This window comes from Ovis canadensis, chromosome 14, assembly GCF_042477335.2.
Source record: "Ovis canadensis isolate MfBH-ARS-UI-01 breed Bighorn chromosome 14, ARS-UI_OviCan_v2, whole genome shotgun sequence".
Taxonomy (NCBI): Eukaryota; Metazoa; Chordata; class Mammalia; order Artiodactyla; family Bovidae; genus Ovis; species Ovis canadensis.
In genome coordinates this window covers 48,883,945-48,905,612 of record NC_091258.1, presented here as the reverse complement: position 1 = coordinate 48,905,612, position 21,668 = coordinate 48,883,945, and the positions used below count along the sequence as shown (strand labels likewise).

Below are 21,668 nucleotides of genomic sequence, written 5' to 3'. Positions count from 1 at the left end.
AGGGATTTTCTCTAAAGGAAGTAAAGATCTTTGTGAAACGCATTCTATAGAACCAGCTTAAGTTTATCTTTCGACATGAAACTCTGTTCTGGGGAGAGCGCCTCACCCTCATGTCAGACGGTGGCTGCAGGACAGCAAGTGGGTGACAGAAACTCCCCCTCCTTAGACCGCAAGGCAGGTTGACCTGCATTTACTCACCCGTTTCCTGAGCTCCTGCTGGCACAGCTTCAGGGGCCCTGGTGCCCTCAGTGCGGCTCTGTCTCTCAAGGAGCCCCCAGTTCTGCAAGGTGGCAATCTCATCTTATGCACAGTTATGATCTAGAACTGCAGAGAACAGGCCATGCACAGGGGGCACGGGAGCCCCCAGTGGAGGTAACGGAGCCACCCGGCCGGGGGGACAGAAGGACCTGAGGAGGTGATCTTGAAGCCGAGTCTTAGAAGACAGGAGATGAACTAGATGACGGGCAGCGGAAACAGCCAGGCATGGGCAGGAAATCACATCTGGAGGCTGGGAGGCGAATACGAAGAGGGCTGGGGCCGCAGATAGGGGTGGGCCTGGCTGGGGAGATGCAGTGCCCAACAAGGCCTGAGTGAGGCTTCTGTCGGGCTGAGGTGTCTGCAACCTGATCAGATCAGAGTCCCTCCAGCCATCCTGTGGATGATGGCCTGATGGGGAAGAGGCTGAAAATGTGGGTGGCATGTGATGCAGTCCTGGAGCAGCAGGGGGCTCCGCAGGGGCTTGGGTGGGCAGCGGGGACTGATGGGATGTGGGAACTGAGAGAGAGGGCAGAGTCCAGATGACATCCAACTCCCAGCTGAGGTGAGCCAATAAGGCAGGAGGAAGAGAGGGCATGGGGCCAGGATGGATGGCATCGGGGACACAGACCCCCCAAGGGGCCACGGCAGCAGCCCGGCTGGGCCAGTGAGATGATGAACAGGAAATGATTTCCCCAGCTGATCTGGCCATGGAAACTCTGGGTTATGTTTGTACCAGCTGCACAGCAGAATGATCACCCTGGGTCCCTGGAGGCTGGGTAAACACTCCAGAATCTTGTCTTTATTGATTCTACGTTTAGCACAATGAATGCACCTGTGGCCTCTCCCAGGCGGGGCCCTGGGCCAGTTCTAAAACCCATGGCAGCTCCCATATAGGCTGCGGTGGACTTTCTCTGGCAGTTCTGGGCCTCAGTTGGGCCCTGGGGCTTATCTCAGGGACTTAAGGGGGAAGTCACCGGACCATCAGGGTCCCCTGTAACTGGGTGACTCTGAGCATTCTGGAGCTTGGGAAGAGCCATGCTGTGTGCTTGGGTCCCCATCAGGCAGGGGTTTCGGCAGGAATGGGAAGGCAGAGGGTCTGATGCTGCAGGCTGGGGCACAGTGAGAGCCTGGTTATGGGGGGCCCTCCTCTCAGGGGTCCTGCCAGCCACACTGCCCTCTGCCCCAGAACCCGCTAGCCCCGTTTCTCTGCAGTTTGTTCCCTCACCATCCTGATCCAGTGGGCACCTGGTGACAGCTCCTGACTCAGGCTCACCCCTCGTCTGTTTTAAACACACCCCTGGCTCCCGATGGGCTTCAGGCTGCTCCAGGCCAGCGTTCTGCATACCCACAGCCTGTGCTCAAATCCTGGGCCAATTTCTAAGCAATTAGGTCACAAGGTCAAAATGGTCACCTAGGGAATTACCTGGCAGTCCAGGGGTTAGGACTCTGAACTTCCAATGCCTGAGATCCAGATTTGATCCCTAGTCGGGGAACTAAGATCCTGCAAGCCACAAGGCATAGCCAAAAACAAACAAACAAACAAACAAAAAAAAAAAAAACCAACCACCATGAACTAGAGGCAGTCACATCATTAGTCAGTTTCCTCCAAGAGAACCAACAAACACTTTTGCCTGTGTTTGCAAAGGCAAAGAGTGCCAGGCTGCCTTCTGGCCCCAAACACCCTCATGTGAGCCTGCTGGCTCCAGCCTGGTCCTCGGAGCAGTCCTGCTGGGGTCAGAGGAGGCAGGAACAGGGCAAGCGGGGCAATGACCCAGCATCTGATCTACCCCACTAAAGATGAATAACAGCCCCTCACTTTCTGTGTTGGGCTTTCCTGATGGTTCAGTGGTAAAGAATCCACTTGCCAATGGAGGAGACGCAGGTTTGATCCCTGGGTTGGGAAGATCCCTGGAGAAGAGAATGGCAACCCACTCCAGTATTCTTGTCTAGGAAATCCCATGGACAGAGGAGCCTGGCGGGCTATAGTCCAAGGGGTTGCAAAGAATCAGACATGACATAGTGACTAAACAGCAACCACACTTTCTGTCTTGCAGGTTCTCCAGCAGGCCTTGGTGGCCTAGCATGGCCCACTGAAGGAACCATGACTGGCTGGCCGGCACACACCTCTGACCACCCAGAGTTGTGTCTCACCAGGAGGTGACCCTCCTCCAGCTGCTCCCCTACTCACCCGCCCCACCCAGGAAAGTGCTCTCGCTGCCAGGGACACCATGTAGTAGGGCTGGCCGTGGTGCCCAATGAGCTGCGATGGTTTTGTACACGACCCCCTTTCCCAACAGCTGTCTGTCCGCCCTGCACGCTGTGTCCTGGGCCCTTATCTTCCCGTGCTACTGGCTGGCGGACCGGCTCCTGGCCTCCTTCATACCCACCACCTACGAGAAGCGCCAGCGGGCGGACGACCCTTGCTACCTCCAGCTGCTCTGCACCGTGCTCTTCACGCCCGTCTACCTGGCCCTCCTGGTTGCCTCGCTGCCCTTCGCGTTCCTTGGCTTCCTCCTCTGGTCCCCACTGCAGTCTGCCCGCCGGCCCTACATCTACTCCCGTCTGGAGGACAAGGGCCCCACTGGTGGGGTGGCCCTGCTAAGCGAATGGAAGGGTACAGGTCCTGGCAAAAGCTTCTGCTTCGCCACCGCCAACCTCTGCCTCCTCCCGGACTCGCTGGCCAGGCTCAACAATGTGTTCAACACCCAAGCCCGTGCCAAAGAAATCGGGCAGAGAATCCGCAATGGGGCCAGTAGACCCCAGATCAAAATCTACATCGACTCTCCCACCAACACCTCCATCAGCGCCGCCAGCTTCAGCAGCCTGGTGTCACCGCAGGGCAGTGATGGTGTGCCACGGGCTGTCCCCGGAAGCATCAAGAGGACGGCCTCTGTGGAGTACAAGGGCGACAGCGGGCGTCATCCTAGTGATGAGGCTGCCAACGGCCTGGCCTCCGGGGACCCAGGTGACGGAGGCAACCTTGAGGATGCCTGCATCGTGCGCATCAGTGGTGACGAGGGGGGTCGGCCCCCCGAAGCCGTCGATCCCCCCAATGGGGGCCAGGCCAGGAACGGGGCTGGTGGGGGCCCACGGGGCCAGACACCCAACCACAGTCAGCGAGATGGGGACTCGGGGAGCCTGGGCAGCCCCTCGGCCTCCAGGGAGTCCCTGGTGAAGGGCCGGGCCGGGGCTGATGGTGGCAGTGGGGAGCCAGGCGCCAACAGCAAGCTCCCGAACAAGGCCTCGGTGGTGAAGAAGGCGGCTGCGCGCAGGAGGCGCCACCCAGATGAGGCCTTCGACCACGAGGTCTCAGCTTTCTTCCCTGCCAACCTGGACTTCCTGTGCCTGCAGGAGGTATTTGACAAGCGGGCAGCCGCCAAGTTGAAAGACCAGCTGCACGGCTACTTCGAGTACATCCTCTACGACGTTGGGGTGTACGGCTGCCACGGCTGCTGCAGCTTCAAGTGTCTCAACAGCGGCCTCTTCTTTGCCAGCCGCTACCCCATCATGGATGTGGCCTATCACTGTTACCCCAACGGGCGGTTCTCTGACAGCCTGGCCTCAAAGGGAGCGCTGTATCTCAAGGTAGGGGGGCCTCCACCAGCAGGCCTCAGAGTTTGGAGGGTAGGGGGGAGGCGGGCTGCAGCTGGTTAGGGGCAGGCCTCACTCTCTGGGAGGGCAAGGGGCAGACAAGGCCTTTTATGGAGCTAAATCGAGGGGCCCCTGGCTCAGAGACAAGGGAAATCATGCACGAACAGGAGCCAAGATTCCAGACCGGGTAATCTCTGCACCACCATTTCCCTGTCTGTAAAGCGGGGGCAACGTAGAGCCTACTGACATGGTGGGAGCCATGTGGGAGGGACAAGGCCTGGGAGCTTCTCAGGTGCCGGTGGTGAAGGTGGCAGACGGTACTAAGAGGAGGTGGCAGGGAGCCCCTGCTCTGAATCACTGCAGACAAGCGGGTGCAGCTTGAAGACAGAGTTCTCAGGCCCGGCTGTTACCAAAGCTGCTCCCTCAGGCTACCAGCCCTCCTGGCTGGGATGTCCTCTCCCCCTTGGCTGTCATGCAGCTGCCATGCCAGGCACTCTGCCCACCAGCTCCAGGCGTCACTTCCGGAGTCACTAATTAAAGTGAATCATAATTATTTCTGCTAATTTGGATGCAATTGCAGGAGTTTTTAGACCATGGTAATTTGGTCATTATACATTATCTTCTCCTGAGCCTGACATGCTCAGCATGTCGACTTTCTGCTCCCTATCCAAAAGCTGCTCTTGGTGACTCCAGAGTTTTCTAAAGCCCCGTCTGGCCAGCTGTTACAGAACAGGCGTTTCTGCCCCTAGAGGCAGCAAGTGCTTCAGGTGTGGATTCTCTCCACACTCCCCTTGAGACTTCTCAGTTCCGCTAGCAGGGGTCCATGATGGAGGTGGCTGGTGAGGCTACCGGGGAGGCCCAGTGTGGGGGTGCTCATCCCCAGGCCTCAGCTCTGACCTGTCCAGGAAGCTGCTGCCTTTCAGCCAAGGTCCTGCCAGGAGTGAGGGCCCAAATGGATCATCTGCACAGAGCCTGCCAGGGCCCCAGCCCAGCACCCAGACCCCCAACTCCTGTGCTCAGGCCTCTTGTGTGGCTCAGCAAGTGCAGAGCTGGGGTACCCGGCTCTCCATTCATAGCCTGAGATGCTGAAATTGAAGACACTCCTCTTACAGGAGACCAACGTCCCCATTCTGGCATGTGGTTCGTCAGTGTTTCATTCCACAGATGTATTTTTGTCTCAGCAGCCGAAGTGACTTTCTGGGAAAGGAGGCGGCATGCTGTCAGTTCGGGGGTTGGGAGAATGTACCCTTTCCCTTGTACCTGCCCTACTACAGATGGCTCAAAGGCCAGGGTCCCCCTTAACCCTGCTCCCAGCCCACACACCACCTCCTCCTCTTCTCTCCCCTCAGGCCAGCACCCCAACTATCATGCACACCAGGGCCAGCCCCTCTGCCACGGAATTTCCTCCCAGCCCCTAGCTCTCTGGCTGTTCCTTCCAGGCCTCTTCTCACCTGCTCATCCTTTAAAAACTTGTGCCTCTACCTTCCGGATCTAAAACTAGTCTGCAGATATGTTTAATTTGGTTCCTGCCATTAAAAAATTTTTCATGTTGGCCAACATTTTAAAATCAAGCTATTTTACATAGAGCCCAGTTTGCAGCTCCTCTTCCCACCCTGGTAAATCTGGCAGCACCAGGCCTGCTGCATTCTGCCCAGCTCCCAGCCTGAGTTGGGGGTTGGCAGCTCCCAGAGCAGATAACCCCACTTAGCCAGCACTCTTCACTGCTGAGTCGTTACCACGGGCAATCAGCCCCAGGAACCTGCCCTGGGGTGCCTCTGCAGCTCCCATTTCCAGACTTGCTGGGGACTGTCTAACCCTGAGCCCAGTGAATCCACCCAGGCTCCCAATTTCACTTCCCAGATTCTGGGTCCACCCTGTATGTCCAGCTGCAATGTCACGGCTCAGGCCACCATTCCTCTGAGATTTAGGACTGTCCTCCCTCATCTACCATCCTTCTGGTGTCGGGTCTGACTCTTGTCTCCCTCTTCCCATGCCTCGGGGAGAAGCCAGCCTCCACCTGCCACCCTCCCTGAGCTCTATTCCAGCCGCAGTCTTAGGGGCCTCCATGTGTCATCCTATGTCAGTGGAACTTTCCTTGGTGGTGTCCAGCACAAGCCAGTTTTCTTTTGCCGGTTCCTTAGCCCTGGCCCCAGGGCCTTGCAGCTCACCTCTCCTGTCAGGCAGAACTCAAGAGCGGAGCGGCGGTGCCTGGCACATCAGAGCCAGCTCATCTCTGTGGGCGACAGTGTACCTCTCTCTCCACGTGGAGGAGTGAAATAAGTGGGATTTCAGGAGCCAGCCCCAGCAGGGCCTGGCTGCTCCCTTCACCTGGGGTTCCCCACCCATCCCCACCTCCCCTTTCACTCCTTGAGCTTCTCATCCTTGAAGTGGGTCTGAGAGATGCCTGAGAAGGGAGGGAGGGACTGGACCAGCTTCTGCCTCCTGAGCAAGAGCCTGGTTCTGGGTCCTGCTCTGTTGACGGTCTCTGCCCACCAGGACTAAAGGCACAGCCTCTCAGAGTGATTGTTTGTTTTTGCAAGTGAAACACGAGCCTCTGCGGCTCCCCAGGACTCAAGCCGGGGAATCAGTAAGTCCCAGCACATAATAAAGCAGAACTTGGACTGACTGAAGGACGGGGGTAGGGGGGCTGCCATACCTTCTGCTGGGTGCCTCCCCTCCAGGAGGGATCTCCTCCTCAGTAGCAGGGCCTCCCTGCACTTGTCTCTGTCCCCACCCAGGGCTCAGCACAGGGAGGTGACTCCAAGCGCTAAGTGCTAGGCTCCTGCACTAGGAACAACACATGGCTGGCGGCTGAAAAGCTTGGCTCAGTCACCAGCTCAGAGAGTAGCTTAGGGCAGCAAGAGGAGCTGGGTGTGAGGATCAGATTTCAACCTGCCTCAGTCACCAGAGCCTCACGACCCCAGCCACCCGACAGTGTTAACTTTAGTGTAATCCTCATAGTTGCAAGGCTCCAGAAAGGCCGCATCCATGAAGCAGCAGGGCATGAGTATTACTACTGAGAAGGGAACAGGCTCTTGGCCAGAGGATGCAGAGAGCACCATCGTGTGGCCCTTGGGGGCACTGTGGTTTTAAACTGTGTTGGTTTTGCAACAAGGGGCACCAACGGTGTGTGATTTCCAAGGGATTCAGAGGCAGGGGTACCACTGTGCTGAACTGTGGGTTTGGACTATGGGCAAGAAGTGAATGGTGAACATATGAACTTATCAACAGTCCCAAATCTGGGCCCATTATCAAGTAACCAGACATCCATCCGCCTGGGCACTGGAAGATGAAAGATGTACACCTTGCCAGGCTGGGAAATGAGATGAAGAGCTGTGGAAAGCTCAAGGTGTTTAATAAAGAGAAAGTCCTCATGGAGGGGAATGCCAATCTGACTTCAGCAATAGAAGGATGGACGCCTCCCGAGGCTCTCAGAGCAGAGGGCCTGTGCTGAGTCCCGGCCACTGTCAGCTAGAGGACAGGCAGAACTGTGCTCAGTAGAAGCCAGGGCACCTGCCCTGCCGCTGCCACACCTCAGCTAAGAACTGGCCTTTACGGTCACGCTCCCCAGAGACTTCCCAGGGCTCAGGGTCTCGTCACAGAAAACCCAGGCCAGAATAGATTAGCAAAATTTGGGGAAGACAGCTGAGACTCAGAGGGAGGAAAGCCCAGAGAGGACGTGGGTGAGGATCCAATCAGAAGCCTCTGGTCTGGATGCCCCAAGATGGAGCCTCCAGCAGAGGGCCTGAGAACCCGAGGCTGGGTTGTCAACCCTCACCTCCCAACCACAGCCTGACTGGGGCTCAGGCTTGCACCACACTCACCACTGGGGGCCAAGTTGTCTGTGCTGTACAATTGAGGTGCTCGTTTTCATTACGCCAACCTGTGGAGACGGTCTGCCAGGGTCACCTGTGGTTGGGCAGGGAGTCAGTGAGGAGCTCTCAGCCCCACTCCACCTGCCAGGGACTCTGTCTCCAGTGGAGAACAAGAGGCAAGGATGGGTTGGGCAAGTAGAATGAAGAGGCCCCTGTGGAGGAAGGGCTAGGCGTGGGGTGGTGGTCACAGGGGGGCCTGGGGTCAGCCATGACAGGTGCCATGGAGACACCAGCCACAGCTGTCATCCCAGATCTGGGGACTAATGGGGACCATGGCCAAGAAGCAGATAAAATAATTGCTCATGAAGTCAGAGAGGCAAAGACTGGGATGAGAAGACAGAAAGCAAGGTCCAAGGCCTCTCACGGGGACAAGGGTATTGAGCTACGTGGCTGGGCCACATCCTAGAGGGAGTCTGACTTACACTTCAGAGGAACAGGTTCCACACCATCAGGTCCAGGGTGTGACTGAGGAGAGGAGGAAGGAGCCCCCGCGAGTGGACAAGGCAGCGAGGAACATTTGTGTGGACACTCTGGTCATCAGGAGATGGCAGGGGTTTGGGGAGGTCTGTGGTGGTTTCTGCATCTCTCCCCCACAAAGTGCTGCATGAACTGTTGGTGGCATTCACCCTGCCATAAAGCGGGTATTTCTTGAAGCATCTGCCTCCCACACTGGAGCAGAAGCTCCTAGAAGCAGGCGATGTGCTGTTCTTCTCAGGCCCCAGGCTAGCCCGAAGTCGACAGAGCTGGGTTTCTGAGGGTTAGACCTGGCTGGGGTCGGACATCACCAGCATCCCTTTGTGCTCAGAGCAACGGTAACTCTAGGTCTCATCACCAACACTTCCTCCCCATCACAGGTGCAGGTGGGAAGCACACCTCAGGACCAAAGAATCGTCGGGTACATCTCCTGCACACACCTGCACGCCCTGTCAGGTAGGGCCCAGGGGCCCAAGCTTCAGTGGGTGGGATCCTCAGAGGGGTAGGATTCGCCTGGCAGGGGTCCTGGCAGCACCTCTCTGTGCTTCCGCCCCACAGAGGACAGTGACATCCGGTGTGAGCAGCTGAACATGCTTCAGGACTGGCTGGCTGATTTCCGAAAATCTACCTCCTCGTCCAGCGCAGCCAACCCCGAGGAGCTGGTGGCGTTTGACATCATCTGCGGAGATTTTAACTTTGACAACTGCTCCTCTGGTGAGGCGGGCTCCTTCCCATTAAGGTCGACCACGGAGGAGGCATGGGCTCTGCTCCTCGGGAGCACAAAAGTGGGACATTTAGCAAGACTATGATTTCTCTGCCCTCAAGAAACCCTAGAATAAGAACCCCTGCTCTGCCTAGAAAGCTTAGAGGCCACCTTGCTGGAGGTCAGGAGATACCCTGCAAATAAACCTCTGGCAGTGAAGGCAGGGAGCCTCTGAAATCCAGATTAATGCGGTTAGCTCATGATACTCACCACGTCTGTATTCAGCTCTTACTTTGTACCAGCCACAGTTCTGACGGCTGTTAGAGGGGGCATTCTCAAGGACACAGAAAGCCAGTGACAGATGAACCACAGCTCCATCTGTCCGGGAACACAGACCCTACCCAGAAGCAGCTACCCGAGGGACAGGGATCTGGTGACTCTGGTCAAACCGGAACCAGAGGCAGGTAGCCCTCCAGGGCATGCCAGACACCCTGAGCCCCATAGCATTCCTTCCCTCCCTGCACAGATGACAAGCTGGAGCAACAGCACTCCCTGTTTACACGCTACAAGGACCCCTGCCGCCTGGGGCCTGGGGAGGAGAAGCCATGGGCAATTGGTGAGCTGGGGCTGGGGGCAGGCACAGGGGTGGGAGGGGCACTGCTGAGGCCTGACACCCCATGGACTTCCTGAAGAGACCGCACCATTGTGGGGAGGGGGGCACTGAGCTGCCCAGCCGGCAGAAGCTCTGGGCTTGCCCCTCCTGCCCACAGTAACCTCTCACCCCCTTGTCCCCAGGAACTCTGCTGGACCAGGATGGTCTCTATGATGAGGAAGTGTGCACCCCTGACAATCTGCAAAAGTAAGTGGCCAGCATCCACAGTGCCATGGTCAGGTGGGTAGGCAGACCCAGGTGGCTCTCAGGTCTGGGATGAGCACTGACCCAGACTAGGTGTGGAGAGGTGGGCTGTGTGGGCCGATGAGAGCCCACAGCTCCCCAGGACAAGACGCCTGTTAAGAGCATCAGGGATGCAAGTTTGGGGTGGGTAGAGGCTGTGGTGGGGACCTCATGCCCCAGGGGTGTCCTTACCAAGAGGATCCCGAGGAGGCCTGGGGTCTCAAGGTGGTTTTTCCTACACCAGCACCCCAAGTCTGGGCTCATTCTACCAGAGCCTGGCCTGCTCTGAGCCCCAGCCTGCCTCAGGCACAGGAAAAAGGACCATAATCTCCCAGGGCGAGGCCGGGCGCCGCAGAGATCCCTGTCAAAGGGCCCTGGGGATGGCATCTGTGGCAGGGGACCAGCAGCCAGCAGCCACCAATCAGACAAATAAAAACAGAGCTAACACAAGCCAGTCAAAGTAAAGACAGATCCACCCCAGCCAAACTGTATTCTTCAATCTGAGACTTCTGAAAAGGACACATTTGAGAGGCCAGCAGCAGAGCCAATTTATAATTCACAGCCCGAGACAGCCCAGAGCCCCAGCGATGGCTCCTTGAAGCTAATTTGAGCCAATTAATTAGATTATAGACTAAATTTGAAACATCATCCCAGGCCGAGAAAATTATCTTTTTATGAGATGACGATTTAAAAATGACTTATCAGTAACTCTTAGATCACTGATGCTAGAATTAATTATCAAAGGCAAAGGACAGGAATGGATTACATTTCTGAGATGGAATGATGTTCTGTGTGTCATCAGTGTATATATCTCAAGGCTGATAAAGACCTTGCAAAAACTTGTTTGCTGCCAAGCCTGTCCAGGTGCCCTGTTCATGTGTCCAGGCGTTAGTTGGGCGGGTGGGCCTTTGCAGTGTCTCTTGGTGGCTGTGGCTCTCGCCCCAACACTGCCCTCTGAGATGGGGTGTCCCTTGAAGGCTCATTCCCAATGGTGCTTGGACTCTGGAGGAAACTTGGCAGGAAGCAAAGGTAGACAAGGAGTCAGAAGAGACCTGGACTCAGGGCATAATGTTCCACCTGAGCGCCCTGTCCTCCCTGTAGAATTCTGACCAGCAACTGTATCAGTTTCCTTCCTCTGAAAAATGGGGCGACAGCCGCATCCCACCTTGTTCCTTTCTTAACACACCTGGTCCTCAAAGTGTCCCGAGGTCTTGGGGACAGACTGACACAGGAGTCCGGTCCTGGGATGGGGCCTGTGTGCTTTCCTGGCTCCCCTGCTGACCTGAAACGGGAGTCATGGGGGGGTCTGGGGACTTTCAGAAGAGAAGGGTCTCTGGGGTTCACTGCAAAGATCAAGTTCCCCCTAAACAGGATCCTATTAGCTCAGAGCACAACACTACCCTGGAGAGGGGGTGGGCAGTTCTGTCCCCAGCTTGGTTACAGGTTTTGGGTGGTGCCAGCGTTCTAGTTCAGAAAGGGAATATGAGTGCTGCTGATCCCAGGTGGGCATGGGACACTCCGGGGCAGTGGCTCAGTCAGACAGGAACTCACAGGCTCAGACCCAGTCTCTATCCACCCCAGTCCCTTTCTGGGCTCACGGGGAAGACAGATCTTAAATGTAGGGGTTTGGTCTGACTTTGGGGACAGAACGTGGCTCCACCCTCAGGATCTGGGGCTGACTCACCTTGCCTTTCTGTGCCTTCTGTGTGAGCAGGGTCTTGGAGAGTGAGGAAGGTCGCCGGGAGTACCTCGCCTTCCCCACCAGCAAGAGCCCCGGGGGAGGCCAGAAGGGACGCAAAGAGCTTCTGAAAGGCAACGGCAGGCGCATCGACTACATGCTGCACGGGGAGGAGGGGCTATGCCCGGACTGGAAGGCCGTGAGTCTGGGCTGGGCTGGGCTGGGCAGCCAGGCTGTGCCCATAGCAGGATATTCTTGCTCCACACCCCTTGGCAGCACCTAGCTCTCCTCTGAAAGTGGAATGTGTCAGTCCAGGAGGCCTTTGAGGGCCCCAGGGACGCTCCCACTCTCTGCCTTCAGGAAGGTCCAAGCCAGGCCCCTGCTTTATAGGATGCCCTCTGGGTCTAACAAGGGTATTTCTTCTTTCTCCCCTCCCCACTCCCGTAGGAGGTGGAAGAATTCAGTTTTATCACCCAGCTGTCAGGCCTGACGGACCACCTCCCGGTGGCCATGCGACTGATGGTGTCTGTAGGGGACGACGAGGCATAGACCAGCCCAGTCACCACGAGCAGCGGGGCCTCCACCAGCCCTTGAGTCGCAGTCCCTCCCTGGCCATGTCCCCTCCAGCGAGCACCGCTGGTGCTGGCGGAGGAGGGCAGCGGCCCGGGGGAGCCGCGGCCAGTCCTAGGTGAGCTGGAACCAGCGCTGCCCGGCACCTCTGGGCACTCGCCATGGACAGGAGTCAGGCCGGCCTGGGGAGTCCTGGCTGCCCAACCAGTGCCATTCTTTCAAATCATTGATTTTCTACAAATCTACAGCACAACCTAGTTTATAACCCGTGGGTTAGTATGAGATCCGGGTTTCTGTACTCTTTGTATCTCTTCTCAAGCTTCGTCCAGGGTTCATTATTTCTGTCTGCTGCCATGTTGTCTCGCATGCCTGCACCCTCGCATGCACGCTGCCCGCATGCCACGTGCCACACCTTAGCCACAGACCCCTCACTCGGGCCTCACCCAAGGCCAAACTCCAAACACAATCAGAACCAGCCAAAGAAGCATTCCTGGACACGGGATCGCCAGCTCGCCGCCTCCAGCCTGGACAGCTCACGAGCAGGGACCATGAAGGCTGTGTCCAGTTACCAGCGAGCCCGGGCTCTTTCCCAGGGTCTTGCATTCAAGGGCGATTACATTTTAAAAAGAAAAACAGAAAAAGAACAAAAATAACCCTTAAAGGGTCTGCAAGCCACAAGGGAGAATGCTGTTCTTCCTGAAAGGGGCTCCCTTCCCTGGCACAGCAGAGCCTGGGGCCTCCCTTGGAGGCTCCAACGTGGGCCATGGAGCCATAGACAGGATTCTAAGGAGAGAGCATCCTTTTAACAGGAAGAAGGGCCACACACGGTTTAAGGGGGGAGGGGGACTTCTTGTTTTGAAAACGGTAAGATTTGTAGCTTCTGTTCTGTCAGAACCAACACATTCTCTTTCTGCCTGATCCTGTCTCCCCTCCGGACACCCTTCTGGTTCAGGACCAATCCTCCCTTGGTGACTGTCCCTATCCACGTGCTGGCTGAGCTCAGGAACCATCCCCCTGCATCTGGGGTTGGTGGGCGGGGTGGGGGGGGTGCAGCTCTGTCCTCCTAGGCCCATCCTCCACAGTGACCCCAGCCCTGGATGAAGGGACTTGGGGGTCAAGGCGCAGAGCAGCCTGTCACCTCACCAGTGTGCAGGCTGAGGGTGGCAAGGCTGATGGCCACTGCTCGTCCCACATAGGAAGCAGTACTGGTTGGTGTTCAGGTGCACAGGCATCCAGTCTGCCACCATGCAACCAGGGCCAGCCCCAGTACCTGCACAGTGTGGCAGAGCCTGCAGGGGAAGCCCATAGCTCCTCATCCCATGGCAGCACTGCCTCTGCCCACCTGCCTTTTTAAACACACCTGGGGACACCCCCCACCCCCACACAGGGAGGGCTTTGTCTATTTTCAGGTGCAAGGCCCCTCCAATTCAGGGGGTTACTAACAACCCCCGACTGATCTCCCCTCCTCACAGCGTCCCAACCAACGTGCCACCTGGCTTGAAGCCAGTTTTGCCCAACGAGGCTGGGGACATACCAGGACTCTGCCACCAGGAGCCTCCTGGTGCCAATATGCTGACGCTGTGCCTTGTCACACACTGAGCTGCAAGAGGGACCAAGAGGGGCAAGGTCAGAGGCCAGGCCCTGTACTGGAGGGGGACACTCCCAAGAGCTGCACTCAAGGCGGTGCGGGCTGGTCTGAAGCCCCCTGGCCAGGGTAGCAGCTGGGCAGAGGGCTTCACTGCCTGGAGCACTCCCCTGGCCAGGCCCCCAGCCCCACCCTCTACATCAAGCCAAGAGGGCAGCTCACCATCCAGGGTCCAGTCCTCCCTGGCTCTCCACTGCACCCCTCCTCCAGGACTGTGGCTCCTGGGGCCCTGGCTAGGCTTCCCTGGGTCAGAGGCCTCCAATCCTAGGAGCAGCCAGCAATCTGCTCGCAAGTGGAACTCAACGGGGCAGATGTGATACCCAGACGTCTGGGCCTGAGCCAAGGCTCCAAGCTGTGGGCCAGCTGTGTGCCCAGGAGAGCCGTGGAGGCAGGGCCTGGCTCCTGAAGTGGAGTGACTCTAGCACAGCTTCCAGCCCTCAGAGGGGCTGCTGGCCTCCAGGGCCAGCTGGAGGGGAGCCAGGGCATGGGGCACATGCTTCTCTCCCTACTCATGGGGCGGCCTTAGGCAAGTCATACCTCCCTGTGCCTCAGTCATTCTCCCGTCCAAACAAAGTCGCCTCTGCCCAGCCTGCCTGGTCTCCAGAGAAGGGCCTGCCTGCCTCCCCACTCCCCTCGCGCTGCCCTCTGGGGCCTCAGTGCTGAGGCCGTCATCGCTCAGCCACGAGTTTCATCAAACCTGTGTACCCCCAGGGCTGTGTACAAGCTAGACTTTTCCATTTGGATTTTTAAAAAAGGAACATCTCAGATGTTTCTGTGGCATCTAGGCCTGGAAGGATGGACACAGGTTGTCACTTAAATCCCCAAGGCCCTGCACCTGCCCCGGGCCCAGCCTCCTCCACAGAAGCCAGGAGGCAGAGGTCAGCTTCAGAGAAAAATGGTCACTTCATCTGTCGAAACCACCTTCAGTTTTAAGTATGGGTATTAATCTTGATGCTTTTTAACTATTGTATTAACTTGCTAAAATTTAGAAATACTGTTTTAAAAAAGAAAAAAAAAACACTTTTTTTATTTCTGTATTTTTTTCTGTATTGTATCCTCATGGGACATTAGGGGTTTTCTATGGTAAGCACACCTAAGGTTTTGGTAAAAATGTTATCAAATATATTATCCAAACGATTCTTCCCTAGAAGAAAAACAATCTTTACACCTGATAAAGTATTTTGAAAAGAGAAGTGTTTTTTTTTCCTTTACTGGTGCTGAAAAGAAGGATGGATAATGAGGAAAAAAAAAATAAAACTGTGAGGCTCAAGGCTGGTGTTCTGCACTTATTTGAGTGAAAAGCTGGTCTGGACCCTGTTCTGACTCCAGCAGGCGAGGTGGCCAGGTGGGGCTATGGGGAGCCCGCCGTGGAGGGCCTACCTTTCCTGCCCTTCCCCATGGGATGAGCACAGTCTGAGTCTGCCCTGAACCACTCAAACACCAGGCCACTTGGGTTCTCTTACTTACTCCCTGTGGAACTAGAGTAAACAGCAGAACAAGACCTTGTGTGTGGGAAGAAACCAGGCTGGGCCTCCTTGGGACTCCCTGCCCTTCTCTGGCAAGGTGAAGCTGGGGTGCCTGCACTAGTACCTACCCATCTGTTCAGACTGCTGTGGGATAAGGTCCTTTTGCTAGAAGGGGGCACGTGGGAAAGGGCTGTACCTTCGGGCTCCCTCCTCCTGCCGGCTGGTATCCTGGATCTGCGTCTGAACTGCTCTGGGACAGCCTCCTCCCTGACTTCAGAAGAGCAGCATGGTGTCCAGGTGCTGGTCTTGGTCACCTGCTGCTGCTGCACACGGAGGCCAAACCTTTACAAATGTGGATTGGGGCCATTACCTAGCAAACAAAAAGAGTCTGAACTTGGTCCTCAGTCTGGCCCTACCAGGGTCTTCAAGACCCAGAGCCCAGCCACACATCAGTAACTCTCCCCATAGTAGCCTCTCTGAGCTGGAGTGGGCAGGTGGACTCAAAGGTCCCCAGAGCGCAAGGCCAGGCTGGCCCAGCTCCAGAAGAATAGCAGACCCACCCAGCCCAGTCAGCCCTGGCTCCCTCCCAGGGAGCACAGGAGCGACACTGTGGCCAGGAAGTTCTCTGAGCACTTTAAAAGCCACTGCGGGTAGGCTCCTTGGCGCCTTCTCAGTTCCAAAGTAATCCCCACTTCCTGCCATTTCTGGAGCAAGGACCCAGCAGTGCAAAAACACAAAACGGGAAGTGGTCTCCTCCAATCCCCGAGGCCAAGACGGATCCTGAAAGGCAAGGTGTCTTCACTTTTCTCCACGGAAAGCCACCATTCAGAGCCCAGAGCCCTCCTCCACTTTATTTCTCAACAAGTGAGGGTCAGCACCCACGGTCCAACGCATCTGAGAGTGTGAAATCCATGGTGATATCTCCAGCGTGGGGGCGGAACTCCACAGTGTAGGTGACGGTCTGTGGGCCACCCAGCGGCACTCTGAGGTCGAGTGTGGTGTTGAAGAAGTACACGGCCTGCTTACAGTGGGGGTTCCAGCAGCAGTCCCCCTGCAGAGAAAGCAGCAAGAAGGCAGTGAGGCTTCTGATGTCCCAGCCAGCCCCCTCCTGGCAAGCCTCCAGCCCAGACAGCTCGCAGTGAGAAGCTGCTATTTGGAGCTGGACAACCCAGGACCCCTGAGGAGTCACTACCCGGAACACCCAGAGCACATGCGAGTGGCGTGATGGCCCCTGCTCTCAGGGTCCGCCAACTCGGGGCCTGAGCACAGCACTACCTCATCCTCTGCAGGCTTCAGGAGGCCGGTGCTGACTGTGCTGTCCGTGGTCAGGTGATATTCCATCCACAGGACAGCTCCGTGGCTCCTCCCGCGCCTAGAGACGGGCCAGGGGGTGGAAAGGGACCAGAAACAAATAGCTGCACGAAAGACTGGCATGGCCATGGCTGCCCTCTGCTTTTCAGAAACCTCTCATTCTCCCTACTTCCATCCTGCCCTGTCAGGAGGCTTCTAAGACTCCACCTGAATGAAGGCCACTCAGTAAAAGTGGCCTTCTTGCTGAGCAACCAAAGTGCCCACTCACTCCCCACAGTCTGGCCAAGTATTCAGAGTAACCCTGCTCAGCTGGCTGCCAGCCTGGCCTCCTCCGCCTGAGATCATGGAAAGGTTGGCCCAGAAGGCTGAGAGAGCAGTCCAGGCATTGAAGTCTAGATCACTCCCAGATAACTCTGGGCATCAGGCACAGACAGGCAGCTGCCTTGGCTCCTCCTTGTCAGAGGAGCCCCAAGGGGCTCTGGGCTCACGCCTTCCACCCAGTTATAAGACGAAGCTTCCTCCAGTAAGCAGCCACCCCTCCCCGTGAAGGGAGCTGGAGCTGGATGGGCCTGACCATGTTGCACAACGACAGCCCCTGCCAATTCCTAAGCTGCTTCAATTCCCAGGAGGGTTCAGGAAAGAATATGGCCCAATGGGTAACCATAGCAACCAAATTCACATTTCTCTGCAGCTGTGTGTAACATACTGCTGAGCTCAAAGGGAGCCTCAGATGTAGGAGGATGAGCAAGCCCACTCTGGCTTTTCCCCCCACCCAGAAGCTATGGGGACCCCCACACATTTCAGGGTCACTTGAAGAAGGGCAAGGCTGAGATAAGGACAGCCATCCCACCCACATCAAAGTGACCAAAGTGAGTGCTTATAGCCATTCAGGCAATAACTATCAGAAAGCAAGCCCTGCCACTTCCTTCCTCACTCCCTGACCCTGGAGCCTCCACTCACCTTCTCAGCTCGATGGTGCCCTCAGCATGGACAGGCTGTAGGGGGACTGGCTGCCGAAAATCAAAGGTCAGGATCTGCTGGGGCTTGGAGAGGCTGCGGCACGGGTACTCCCACAGTGGGTGAGGCTCAGCCTCCTTGCTCTCTCTGAAGTCCAGGGCGCGCTGAGAAGGGAAGAGGAGAGGTTCTGCAGAGATAGAGCCAGGTGGCCAGGAAACAAGGGGCTCTTGTCCCCATCTCCAGAGTTTATCTATGCCAGTGGTCCCTTATCACCATGGCCCTGGTCCCTCAGGGTAATTGCCATGGTCATGTGGGGCAAGTGAGCCCCCATAAAAGACCACAGGCGCCTGGCCAGACCAGCTGGCTTCTGGTACCACTCACAAGCAATCTTCTCAGCAAGGCACTCTAAGCTTCATTTTCTGCCTTTTAAAACTCAAAGCCATTGCCCATCTCACAAGCTACCTTGACCAACTGCCTACACTGGTGAAATCACCTATCACTTGGACACTTGCCCATTCAGTGACCCTTACTGATCACTACAGCTGCCAGATCACCACCCTACAAGGATCCCAGTCTAGAAGGAGACAATTGGGGAGCAACTGCAGTGTCCAGGGGACATTGACTGGCTAAGAACAGGGTTGGGCAGGAAAGCTGCCCGGAGGGGTGACCTCTAGGCTGCCTCTTGAAGGTTACCCAGGAGCTGTTAGCAAAGAGTAGAGTGTACACAGCCCAGCAGGGAATGGTCAGAGAGCAGAGCAGAGCCAGCAGAGTGGCGAGGGCTGGCTGCAGGGGTGAAGGTGGAGGCTCAGGGTTTTCCCGCAGAGGACAGACAGGGCCAGACTTCAGATCTACAGATTCACTTGAGCTCCCTGTGGAGAAAGGCTGACGGGAGAAGCAGCGGGGCACACGGTCAGACACGAGATGCAAGTGGCCCAGACGAGTAACAGCAGGGAAAGAAAACTTGTTCACAGCGGACCTGATGGTTGTGGAACCCAACAACCAACTGAATGAGAAGGCGAAGGCTTGTCTGGGAGGCTGCCGGGGCCCTGAGCCCAGCTGGCAGGTATGAAGTAACAGCAGGTCTAGAAAAGCAGCACTGGGAGGGCCAGACTAGAGGAGGGGGAAGAGCAGGTGGATTCTGGAGGCAGCGGGTAGGAGCGCCTGAAGACATCTCAGTGGAGTCACTGCTCTCAGGTATCTGGTCAGAGCTCAGGAGAGAGGCAGGCAATGGCCAGCAAATAGAGAATGGAGACAGCCACAGGGGTCTGGGCAGAGACCTAGGGGAGCTCTAGAGCACAGGACACCTCAAGGGATACGAAGAGGGGAGGAATCCAAGAAGGAGCCTGAGACGTGGCCAGAGAGAGCTAGAGTGTGTGGTGTTCCCAGGGGCATGGAACAGTCAGTGGTCTGCTGTGGAGAGGCAGGTAAGACGAAAAACTGCAATGTCCCCTGGATGTTTTTTACTTAAAAAATGTTTACACAAGGAATCCACAATCACTGTAGAAAATATAAACAGAAAGAAGCAAAAGGGAGGAAAAAACTAACCACTTCCGAACATAGAACTAACATTTTGGTGTCTGCAATCCACTCCTTTTTCACTGTATGTGTAATTTTTTTATAATTAAAAAAAATGTTTAATGTTGTATTGTACAGGTCACTTTCCATTTACAGTTATTACATGTGTGAATTTTCTTAATACATAAAAATGTGATGGTGTCCTGCCCTTCTCACAGGGTTCGTGACTCTTCACATCTATCCTGGCCAAGTATCGTTGGCACTTTCATGAATGCCCTCATTTCTGGGAGCTGCAGACCCTGGTGGCTGACTGGATCCCCTACTAATATACAGATAACCCTGCAGGAACCCTCCTTCTACATCCCACCCACCTCCATCCTCAAGCACCTTCCCCTGAAATTGAGTCCCCAGAATGAAAACAGCTGGCTCAGGTTGCCAAAATCGCTTTCTAGAGAGGCCATCCCAAACAAGAACTAGCTGCTGACACTGGCAGGAGTATTTCCAGTGGTCTGGTGACAGATGGACCCCAGCCCAAAATTCTGATTCAGGGATTACAGCCCCAGGCTGAGGATGGCCTAACACCAGCCAGACTTGGAGATGCAGTGGCTCTCAGGTCATGCTCACGGTGAACCAAGCGGGACAGATATGGCTGCCCCTGCTGCCCCCAGTAGAGGAGCTCTCTGCATACTGCCCACATTGCCCAACCCTGGTCCCTCCATGGAAGCCAGACATCCCCTTCAGAAGCCTGTGGCCCGATGGAGTGTGGATGGAACACTGTGGCAGAAGCTGCGGCCCTGCATACCTTAATCATGTCATCCATGATGCGCACATCGAAGCCTTCACAGTTACCACAGGGGCTCCGGATCTGCCACAGGTCCTGAAAAGAAGGCACAGTCTTGACACCCACCCACCAGGGCGCGCCAACCCCTACACCCACCCAATGGGGATGGGTGGGCAGGCACGGCCACGGTTCTCTGGGACAGCACACAGATGTCGACACACACTCAGGCACACGCAAGTGTGGTGGCAAGAGTAGGAAGGGTAAGAGGCTGGGGCTGCCCCAACTCCAAACCTGAGGCACATCTTGCTGCTCCCACAGGCCTGGAAGAGACTCCCACAGCTGAAGGGACCCAAAGACAACAAAGACCCAGGATGGTTTCTCAGACCTGCAAAGCTTCTCATGATCCCAAGCCCTCTCCACTGAGGGACAGCTGACCAGAGCTACTCAGACAGGCTCTCTAACCCCTTCCTGTCCATCCTGAACACTGATTCATTGGGAAGAACTCAGTCAACCACTTCTTGAGCCTCTATGCCCATAAAGAGAGTGTGAGGACAACAGGATCCTAGGAGGAGACCAGAGGTTACTCAAGCCAGTCAACTCAGTATCCTCTGTCTTTTGGACATATACCTGGGAACAGCATTGTTCTCCACAGTCACTCACTGGCCATGAAAACCAGAATTCCCGTGGAAATCTGGTCAAGTAAGTAAGTAATGCAGAAGAAATGGCCAAAAAATTAAGTGACAGAACCACTAAGCTACCAAGGGATAAAGCCATCCTTATCAAAGAAACATCAAATGAAGTTCACTCTGTATTTCAGGTTAAAAGCATTTCAAAATCCTTTTAATAAAAAATATCTTTCCCAAAATGACTTTTTGACTATGGTTCTGCTTTGATGAGAAAATGAAAATGAAGCTTTTCAATTTTTCTTGCATAAGGAAGCTGACTTGCCCATCTCAAAATGCTTTTAACAACTGGAGCCTCAGCTCTTAATGAGAGCAGAGCAAGCTGCACAGCTTGTCTTCTGAAATTCTTAATTTATATTTTAAAATTATTCTGATAAGCCGTAATTGTAAAATGACAACACACAACCATTTCCATTTCATGTGCTAAATTACTTTATTTTTACAAAGGCGAGCCTCTTCTATTCAGCCCTGAGGTGTGCTGATACAGAAAAACAGAGCTTCAAACCATTAAGACCCTAGGTGCTCCACCTGCATCCAAGGTCCACACAAGAAAACAATCCCCCACCCCCTGCCAAGAAAACCTCTGGGTGGCCCTACCCTGAACTCCACGACCATCACGTGCAGCGAGGCGGCCTGGGGCATCACCACAGCGCCAGGCCCCAGGTGTTGGTCCACAGCAGTCCGCACATACCAGAAGTACAAGTTGTGCCACGGAAGCAGGCTGGTGGTGAAGAATGGCTCACCCAGGAGGAGAGAAACCTGCCAATCAGAGAGAGAAGCAGGCCCAGGTATCAGAAGGATTCAGCTGAGTAATAAAGGACAAGTCTCACAGGCACATTCATTCTTTCATTCACTTACTCCCTTGGTCGGTCAGTCAGTCCACACGCACGTCAAGGCCTGTGCCTACCCTTGAGGGTACAAAGATGAGAAACAGACATGAGCCCTGCCCTCAGGAGTGCAGAGTGGGAAAAGGGAGCAGATGAGGCTAGGCGCTGTCCTCAGAGTGTGGTAGGAGCAAGGAAGGGGCTCACAGAGGGACCCTAGAAGTAAGAGCTTCAGCAAGAGCTTCCAGGATGGCATCTTGGAAATGCTACTCAAAGCTTTATCCTGACAATTTATTGTCAGTGCTAGTCCGTCTCCCTCACCAGGCTCGGAGCCCAGAGAAGCGGGGACACTGGCAGACACAGTATTCCCAGCACAGTGCCTGGCCCAGAGCAGATGTCAATGAAGGTTTGTTGATCAGATGAATAAATGCATGAACAGGAG

At 55.6% G+C, this 21,668-nt stretch overlaps 2 protein-coding genes across 4 annotated transcripts in view; one reads left to right on the top strand and one right to left on the bottom strand.

Moving 5' to 3' along the window:
• Window positions 1–12,694, top strand: part of SMPD3 (sphingomyelin phosphodiesterase 3) — an 81,713-nt gene extending 69,019 nt beyond the window's left edge. For all 3 annotated transcript variants that reach the window (XM_069550174.1, XM_069550175.1, XM_069550177.1), the window contains exons 3-9: window positions 2,313–3,843; window positions 8,579–8,654; window positions 8,757–8,912; window positions 9,428–9,517; window positions 9,697–9,760; window positions 11,511–11,673; window positions 11,922–12,694. In XM_069550174.1, coding sequence (XP_069406275.1) covers window positions 2,524–3,843; window positions 8,579–8,654; window positions 8,757–8,912; window positions 9,428–9,517; window positions 9,697–9,760; window positions 11,511–11,673; window positions 11,922–12,023 — 1,971 coding nt within the window. In that variant the 5' untranslated portion in view covers window positions 2,313–2,523 and the 3' untranslated portion in view covers window positions 12,024–12,694. The remainder of the gene's footprint in view (window positions 1–2,312; window positions 3,844–8,578; window positions 8,655–8,756; window positions 8,913–9,427; window positions 9,518–9,696; window positions 9,761–11,510; window positions 11,674–11,921) is intronic.
• A 3,285-nt stretch (window positions 12,695–15,979) lies between these two features.
• The window catches only part of PRMT7 (protein arginine methyltransferase 7), a 38,626-nt gene continuing 32,937 nt past the window's right edge, over window positions 15,980–21,668 (bottom strand). The window contains exons 14-18 of the mRNA XM_069550171.1: window positions 21,000–21,161; window positions 19,741–19,815; window positions 17,427–17,587; window positions 16,431–16,527; window positions 15,980–16,206 (exon numbers count right to left, since the gene is read on the bottom strand). Of these exons, the coding sequence (XP_069406272.1) occupies window positions 16,027–16,206; window positions 16,431–16,527; window positions 17,427–17,587; window positions 19,741–19,815; window positions 21,000–21,161 (675 nt within the window). The 3' untranslated portion in view covers window positions 15,980–16,026. The remainder of the gene's footprint in view (window positions 16,207–16,430; window positions 16,528–17,426; window positions 17,588–19,740; window positions 19,816–20,999; window positions 21,162–21,668) is intronic.